The following is an 8,849-nucleotide window of genomic DNA, read 5'->3' on the forward strand; positions in this document are numbered from 1 at the left end:
TCACCAACCCGTCCCAACCCAGCAAAGGCTACCTCCTCGGGCTACCTTGATCCGTCCTGTATTTTCTAGTTTCGTTTTCGAGTACAGTGCTTCTTTTTGGGGGAGGGTGGGGGGAGGGCGAATGTAAGTAGAGTGGAATGTGTCAGGTGGGGGTGGCCGGGATACGAGACACTGAAAGGTGTACGCACTGCACGCACATCCAAACAATTATGCAGCCTTTGACAGTAGAAAAAGCGTGGAGGGTCCGATATCCCTACCGCGAGGTGAGGCCCAGGCTGGGCCCGGCCGGCCCCGGGACCAGGACAGCGCAACGGGCATGACTCAGGGCTTTTCGCGGACCTTCCCCTCGCACCCACCCCCTCACCCCGTGCCCTCTCCCTTCCACCCGTCTGTCCCTTCTCTCCTCCGCCCTTCACCCCCCACCCTCCATACCCTCTCTGGACAACTGTGGACCCAAACGGAATGCCGGACGGACATCGGCCAGTTGGCCATAGTCTTGCCTGGACAGACATCCCACAAAGTACGGTATATTCTGTACTACTTGTGAGATGCCCTGCCGTTCCTTGCACGGCTGGCGGCTCTACGATGTCGGTGAGCCCCGTGCGGGCAGGGCAGGGGGCAGGGGCGCTGCCGCTGAGCCTACATGAACGCGGCGACACGGTTTCAAATGCCGTCGCTAGGTTCGGGGAAGTCCCAGGCGATGCAGATGCCATCCCATCAGGTCAACGTCCCGGTATATTTCTCATATCTGCGACGAATGGTTGGTGCGCATGCGTGCGATGTTGTTGTTGTTGCTGCCCCACACGGTTTTCGATGTTGTTGGCCTGCTTGTGCTTGTCGCGGACGTGAGGTGCTGGGTGCTGTGACTCACAGCGCCGATTCGCAAATGAGTAATCTGCTCGCGTCCGCTGGGTCGTACGGCAAGCGGGTGCTGAGCACGGCCCGCGAGGGTTTCGCACACTTGCGAGGGGGACTGGTTCGCCCCGCTCCGCCAGCAGACGACGAAGCAGTCGACGGGAACGCCGCGGAGGTTAAGGACCACCTCAGCGAGAAGAGCATATCGTCCCTGCTCCTTCGAATCTCTCTCGTTGCCCTTCTTCTGAAGGCTCTACATAGTTTTGTCGATCGTAAGTAGTATTTCGTGTAACTGTTTCACTAGCGCATGCGAGTTTTACGAGTGCACTATACAGTAACGCGATTGATACCGGTCCAGTGTCCCAAGATTGGAGAAGCCCCGCTCGGCTCGCGACGTCTCTTCGAAGTTCATTTACGCACAAATAATGGTTTGGTGATAAATTTGATGATATGTTTATCTTCTTTTTTCAAGAATGATGTATGCTAACTTATATTTTATCAGTGACATGTACTCACACTGCAATTTGTTAATTGCATAACTCAGAGCAAGAACCAGCTGTTTCAACTTGGTTTCACCAAGTTAAATAATAATGTTTGTTGTTGATATTAGACATTTTAGTTTTGGCGTACACTTTTATGCTTTAATCATATTTGCATGAAAACTTTTTTTTCTGATAATTCATTCCAATGAGGGTACAGCATTGCACAACTCTTTACCCACTACAATTTTTTAAATTTTGTATGTGATATTTAAACTATTAAAGAAAACAAAGGATGGCAAACATTGCGAGATATAATGCATAAAATTTGTGGGGGGAAGTGTTTGTTTTGTTTTTTTTATTTTAAGAACGCTAAGGTGGAAAGGTATGTTCCAAATGTTTTGTAACAAATTTCTCTAACAATGTCAATTTGACATTTGGCTTTTGTTTGTATTGTTTTCTTTTGAAATGTTCATGCTCAGTCTCTCTTATCTGTTTTTTTTTTTTCTTTTTCAGGAAAATGGCTATTGGCTGCATCTTCAGGGATAAACTCCCTTTACACTGCTCCACTTACGATATGGAGCGTCTCCGACAGTTTGACGGCAATGGTATTGCCCCTACTCTGTGGTGTAGCCATGTTGGTCATTACATGGTACACTGTTTTCCTTGACAGTTGTATACCTGGAGCTTATCCTACACCTGCAGAACCAGTGAAGAAAAAACTGTGAGTAGGCAGGTGGTAGGCATTCTTCCTCACCCCCACCACAAAATACTGTTCTTTATTTGTCGTGTGAATGAAAATTTCATCTCTCTTTCCAGATTCTCATGGCCAACACCTTTCCATCTAGGCCACACTATTGGACTAGTTAATGGGGTCATCCTTTCCTTGCTGATTTATTTTGAGTACCACTGACATCTTTCTCATCTTTACCACTTTAGTAGTATTTTATTAGTAACATCAAATTATGTGTGCTTCTCTGCTATCAAATTGAATTAATTTATTTTAAGAAAAGATGTTTGGACCAAATGTTTGGATTTAACTCGCTAAGTAGTCTCATTATTCAGCCTAAAGTTTGTATACCTTAAAATCTACTGTATTTGAAAGCTGTTTTTGTTTATATCATAAAATATAGGCAACCAAATTTAATCTAAAATTATTTTAAGTTGTAAATCAATTACATTCAATAGTTGTTGTTAAGGTTAAGACTGTGAAAGCATGATGAAAGCAACATTAAGTCATGTTGAACATATGCTTCTATCAGAATGAGGTTCAGTAAGGCATACTTGAATTTTCTCATGTTCTAGGCATTTTTTGTGGGCGTTTGTGTGATTTATGTGATTCTGAAAATATGTAACTTTGTTTTTACATTACTAAACTGAAAAAGGAGAACAATAAAGAGAAGGAATGCTTTCTTGTATGAATATTCCTTTGACTTTTTATTTTTGGACTAAAATTTTTAAAAACCTACCCTTCTAACTCTACAAATCTACGAAAATATTTTTCTATCTACCCCAAAAATTATTAACTTTCTTCTTTTACAGTTAAGTAACTCAAACATGGAGAAAAAGGGTTGCTGCATTTTTGCACGTGAGGAGTATGAGGAGTTATCAAATGGACTTCAGTTAGCCCAGTGTATGTTGAGGGGAAGAACACCTGCCTTGGATCCTGATACAATGTGTGAGTAAAATGTCCAGTGGCCGGCGAATCCTGCCATTTCTCGGCGAAAGTCCAGATTCACCGAGTTCCTCCGGCGAATGTGGTACCACTCTGGGAGTATGGTACTACAATATCTTATCTGCACTGTTGCCTGCGAATGTTAGGCTAAAACCACATTCGCTGGAGGATCCCGGTGAATCCGCACTTACTTTTGCCATTACATCTCTATCCAACTCAACAAAGATTTTTGTTCTGTTTTGAAAATATTTCCCACTTATTTCCCAAATTAAATTTCAGCCCCTGAGGTAACTAAACAGCTGGAAGATCTGGTAGTGGCAGATGCTCATTCTTGCTCTTGCTGTTCAGTCAAGTTCCCCAATCCCACAGCTCAACGTGCTCATTTTAAATTAGATTGGCATAGATACAATATAAAAAGACAACTAGCAGGACTGTCATCTGTCCCCGAAGAAGCCTTTACAGCTTTAGCAGACAGAGGAGGTATATTGGTACTTGGTGGTGAATTTGCTCGGCAAAATCTCCAGCTAATTAAATCTAAATCTAAGAAATATCTGTTCACAGATGATATTGAAAGTATTTCGGGATCTGAGTCAGAGTCGGAAACAGAAGGAGATAAAAATGACAACTCTGAACTAGTGCCATCTCGTCACGCCAAAGTCTTCTTTAGAAACAATAAAGATCAAGTTGTGTCTCTATATTATTGTTTGCTCTCTTCCAGCAAGGTATGTCTCTTTTAATGTGACACATGTTTATAACAGGATACTCTGCTTTTTGGGTTAATACTCTGGTTTACTTTCAGGAACGTCCTGAACCAGATACTTTGGTAAATGAAGCTTTGAATTTACGCTGTCAAAATAAATGGGCCATAATAATGCTTGGGGGAGGCCATTTTGCAGCTGCAATCTTTGAAGGTGTGTTCATTTTCTAGCAGCCAGTCTCCTCCTTCTAAAATATGAATTTTCCTAACATTTTCAAAACATTATTTTTTTAAAATTAACTCTTTATAGGTCAGGAGGCAATTGTTCACAAAACCTTTCACTGTTACACTGTGCGAGCTAAGCAAGGTGGATCTCAAAGTACGAGAGATAGCAGAGGTGGCAATCATCCTAAAAGTGCTGGAGCTAGTCTACGAAGATATAATGAGCAGCAATTGGTTCAGGTTTGTATTGATGAAGCTACATGTTGTCTTTCATTTGGACCTCTACATTTGGTGCAGATCTTCACCCTACCTATTAACTTTTTATTTTAGCATGTTCAAGAGCTCATCTCTACATGGGGAGATCATTTTAATTCCTGTAATCTAATATTTTATCGAGCAGTAGGGCCTAACAATAGGTCTGTTCTCTTTGGAGGTAAAAATCCACCTCTTGATAAAACAGATTCAAGGCTACGGACTATACCATTTCCTACTCGCCGAGCTACTTACAATGAAGTCCAGAGAGTTCATGGAATCCTATCTTTTATAGAAGTGCATGGTTGGTACATGTGTAGTAAATAAGTGGTTAATAGGAAATTTGTGAAAATCTTCTCAGTAAATGAGCGTAAGACTTATGATATACATTTTTTATTCAAGGTCTTGAAACAGAATTCCAGGCGAATTATCCACCTTCACCCGAGAGAAAATATGTAGCAGCTAAAGAGGAAAAAGGGAGTGGAAAATATTCTGAGGAAGTTGAAGAGGTTCCACGCAGTAGAAGTAAAGTTAAAGGGGGTATTAAGCCAAACCGTGCCAAATCACGGCCATCCCCACAAAGGCCTCTACCTGCCAATCTTTCTCGGCCTACTTCTGAGTCTGAAAAAGCAAGTGAAGATGAAAATGCCATTGGAGGTGGAGGAAGCGATGGGAGCCTTACTTGCCAGGAAGTAGAAATTAGTTTCAAAGATAATGTAGAAAATTTTGATCTTATGATTAAAAATGAAACAAAGAAAAAGAAAGAGAAGGTAAAACAAAGAAAACTCTCTGCAGCCTCTTATGTGCTGCTAGACAATAGATCAAAGGAGGATGTTGAGAGAGAAGAGCTAGCTAAAGCTAAGGATGCTGAGAAGAAACAGAAAATAGCAGAAAAGAAGGCAAGGAAAAAAGCAGTTGCAGAATTGAAGAAGAAACAGGAGGATGAAGGTAAGATCTACTGATAAACCTGAAACAGGGAAGGTGTGCTTCTACGCTTTGTCATAAGAATGAAAATCACCTGGAAAAGTTTTTTCTATTCATCAAATAATGAACTGTTGCAGAGGCTTTTTCACCACTTACCATTTTTCAAAAAGAACTCCTGGGTGCTATACAGTCTGGTGATGTGAGTCGCCTTCAAACTTGCCTGTCGCCTGCCTTCATTCAAAGTTTACCATCTGAGTTGCCTGGAGGGTTGGATAGGATTCTTAATCTCCCTATAGCAGAAGGGAACAACACTGCTTTACATGTTGCTTCAAGGTCAGGAGCAACATCAATGATAAGGTATATTGTACATCTAATTTTATTTGAATTACATTTGTTATATTATCAGTTATCTTGACTTCCATTTGCTTCTTCAGTGAACTCATGGCCTGTGGTGCTGATCCCTCTACATGGAATAAGAAATGTCAGACACCATTTGGTGTGTCAGCAACAAAAGATATAAGGAAAGCTTTTCAAAATTTCCGAATTGAACATCCTGATAAGTTTGACTACTCTAAAGTAAGTAATTTTGTTTGGAAAAACTAAATTTTCTGAAGACAGTTTCCTTATGTTTATATCTTTTTTGTTTCAGTCTTTAATACCATTACCTCTGACAGAGGAGGAGGAGAGGGAAATAGCAGAGAGAAAAGCAGCTCAAAAAAAAGCAAAGAAAGATAGAGAGAAAGCTAAGTTAAAAGCAAAGGCAGAAGAAAAGTTGGAAAGAGAAGAGAAAGAACGCTTCATGGCCATGAGTGACAGAGACAAGGTAACAAATTAATATGATCATCATGCTTATTAAATATATAGATATATATAATATGTAGCACACCAAAACTATTCTATTTTCAGAGGGCATTGGCTGCTGAGAGAAGGATTTTAGCTGCACAGAGAAGAGGCACTGTGGATGAAGGCAAAAAATTAGTTCTTTTACGATGTTTTGTATGTGGCAGTGACATATCCGGTCAGGCAACATTTGAATATAACCACAACAAATTCTGCTCTGTGGAATGTCTAAGAGTCCACCGTATGCAAGAAAATTCTGACCTTAAACGAATTTGAACATAACAGTCCAGTAACATATTTCTTCAGTTATTGGTCAACCTGCTTAATTTATGAGTGTGGGGTGTAAATAAATTTCTGATATGGGAAAGTTATGTTTATTATACTTAAATTAGAATTTCTCCCCCATCGAAACATAAAAAAGTTGTAAGAGAAATTTCAGTCCATTCTGGTCTTTATCCTGCGGGTGGTGACCTTGTCTTTCTCACTGAAAAAGAAAGAGAGTTTAAGAACAAATATTTCTCAGTTGTCACCACCTTCATCCTTAAATCACATGATGGAAAAATAAACATTGCAACACTTACATGATATGAACAATAGCACCCATACCAGAGACAGCATCACGATCAAATGCATTCATCATGGCCTGTGAGATGCATTCAAAAAGCTCATCCGCATTTAAATCAGGCTGCCAAAGAGCTTCACTCATACCATACATCTGTTCACCACAGGTACCGGCAAGGGCAAACTCATCGGTAGCAGTAACACATCCTATAAGATCCATACTAGCCAAGTACGGCTGTTGTTTCTTGGTGTCAAAACCAGCAATTACAGGCTCAACAAAGTAAGGTCCAAATCTGGAAAGGAGAATTGCAGGTAAGTATAATTAACATCAAAGTGATTCCAAAATAAAATACTAGAAAAATTTGAATATACCTCCTTTCATACAGCATGTTTGCAATCATTGAAGTCAGAACAGCTGGCTGCATCCGTCTTCCTTCTTTCAGCTCATATAAATTAACACGCAATTTCAGTCGCTGAAGTACAGATTCTGTGTCTGTAGCCAAGCCAGGAAGACCAACATATAGTTGAGGTCCAATCTCAAATACTTTCTAAAAGGACAAGCGTATAACATATCACATTACAATTATGTAAAAATAGACAGAAAAAAAACAAGTCTGAGCCATTCTTACCTCATAGTTGGTAGCAACCGTCATTCCTTGAACACCAAACCGCAAGTCTGACGCAATTGCAACACAGTCCTTTCCCATCATAGAAAGGACGCAACCACCATTATATTCCATAATAGACTGAAAAATAAGAAGACCAAGTTAATCGAAAAAATTTAATAGACTCGATAAACACAGTAACGGAACACATAACGTTGCATGGAATGGAAAACTGGATATTCATCATCTACTATAACCTCTAAGTAGAAACACACTTTCTCAAGTAGGTAATAAGCAAAAACAAGTTGGGAGTCACAAATACTAGAGAGAAAATGCAAGGCTTTCTCATGATAAATGTCGCGCTGAAACTTGATAGATTCACACAAATGCAGAAAATAGAAGTTAATGTCGTGATGACAAGTCAGGCATTTCTAGTTGGGAGGGTAAAGATGTTTGCACAGATACTCACCATGGTTGTAGTTTGTAAGGGTCTCCAAGGACACTGTTTAAACAAATTCAAAAAAATTCCTAAGAAATCCCAAGAGCAGCAATTAAAATTGAAATCAAACACACCGAACCGAAGTGCGAACCGGTGACTTGCGATTCAACACAACAGCAGCGGACGGAGATAGTTAAGAAATCATCCACTAGGTTGCGCTGGATGACGTTTTCGCAGGAAGACAAACCACGGAATAGTTGATATTTCTGTTATAGGGCCACATAAATTCCCGGTGAAGAAGAAAACTTTCTCCAAACAGAAATTAAAAAAAGTCATAATTTAGCATTTGAAAGAAAATTATTTTCATTTCAAGCTATAATTCTATTAAAAATTGGCATTTGTCTGTATGCATTGAGTATCGCCATGTTGGTGATTCTGTTCATTGCGGTGGATCGTTGACAGCCAAATAAACAAACTGGAAATTTTATGTTTGACTAGATTGTTAAAAATTGTCGTTACTCGTATTGATGGCGGAGACAACGGTTTATATTTCAGTCACCTAGTGATGCTATTCTATTTACTGTAACTGGTGTAACTGTGTCTTTTTTGTGAAAGAACTTCAATTAACATGTCTTGTAGGTTAAAGGGACTGTTACTTGTCTTTCACTGTCTGTGTAAAATGTATTATTGTATTCATTAATAGACCATTCCGCCGGTTCTGCACCTCTCTTCGATCATTTCACTGCTATGGTAATACTTGTGTTTTCCACTTTGTGAGTGTCATGTTTGAGTTAAACCATTGCCTACCCAAACAACCCTTGCCCACTTATCAACTGATTGTCAATCAATGTCAGCAAGTGCTATTCACTGCCAATTAAAGTAGCCCTGAGTGGTACGTACCGACGTCATACCTTCCCATAATTTATTAAAATGATATTAGAAGGAATGTTGTCTCAGCACAATTTTAAACGAGCTTTTTTCCCAATAAAATAATTACCATCATTGTTTGTATAAATGTTAATACTTCTCAGAAAATATCTCAAGCTGTCCGTAAAGGAGCCTCGTATTCACATAGATTTGTCATTCAATGAACGTTGATTATTTGTTACTTGTTACAGCTTCGATAACTCTACTGACTGTCTATTGCTTTGCAGGAGCTGCTCTGATCACTGAGGTGACCCGTTGGTTCTAAACATGCGCAACCCAGATATGCTAGGTGAGAAAAGCAGCATGTTTTGTCACTCACTTTTTACATTGGGATTAGGGAAAGCTTGTTTACCTACACCGTGTCTAAGTTCCT

General features: G+C 40.0%; 2 protein-coding genes across 2 annotated transcripts; one reads left to right on the forward strand and one right to left on the reverse strand.

The window, feature by feature from the left end:
* Positions 1-786: 786 nt before the first annotated feature.
* Positions 787-6,311, forward strand: LOC113205735 (ankyrin repeat and zinc finger domain-containing protein 1). The gene is made up of 12 exons (XM_026421470.2): positions 787-1,127; positions 2,877-3,012; positions 3,289-3,489; positions 3,571-3,731; positions 3,809-3,920; positions 4,017-4,168; positions 4,259-4,484; positions 4,583-5,128; positions 5,242-5,461; positions 5,539-5,680; positions 5,754-5,927; positions 6,011-6,311. Exons 2-12 carry the CDS (start codon positions 2,892-2,894, stop codon positions 6,218-6,220), a joined length of 2,265 nt encoding a protein of 754 aa, XP_026277255.1. The 5' UTR covers positions 787-1,127; positions 2,877-2,891; the 3' UTR covers positions 6,221-6,311.
* Positions 6,305-7,748, reverse strand: LOC113205742 (proteasome subunit beta type-3). Its single transcript, XM_052274900.1, has 5 exons — positions 7,580-7,748; positions 7,135-7,251; positions 6,878-7,053; positions 6,526-6,798; positions 6,305-6,428 (listed from the first exon to the last, which is right to left on the reverse strand). Exons 1-5 carry the CDS (start codon positions 7,580-7,582, stop codon positions 6,380-6,382), a joined length of 618 nt encoding a protein of 205 aa, XP_052130860.1. The 5' UTR covers positions 7,583-7,748; the 3' UTR covers positions 6,305-6,379.
* Positions 7,749-8,849: the final 1,101 nt, after the last annotated feature.

The sequence above is a fragment of the Frankliniella occidentalis genome, unplaced genomic scaffold, assembly GCF_000697945.3.
Source record: "Frankliniella occidentalis isolate FOCC.00 unplaced genomic scaffold, Focc_3.1 Scaffold461, whole genome shotgun sequence".
Lineage (NCBI taxonomy): Eukaryota > Metazoa > Arthropoda > Insecta > Thysanoptera > Thripidae > Frankliniella > Frankliniella occidentalis.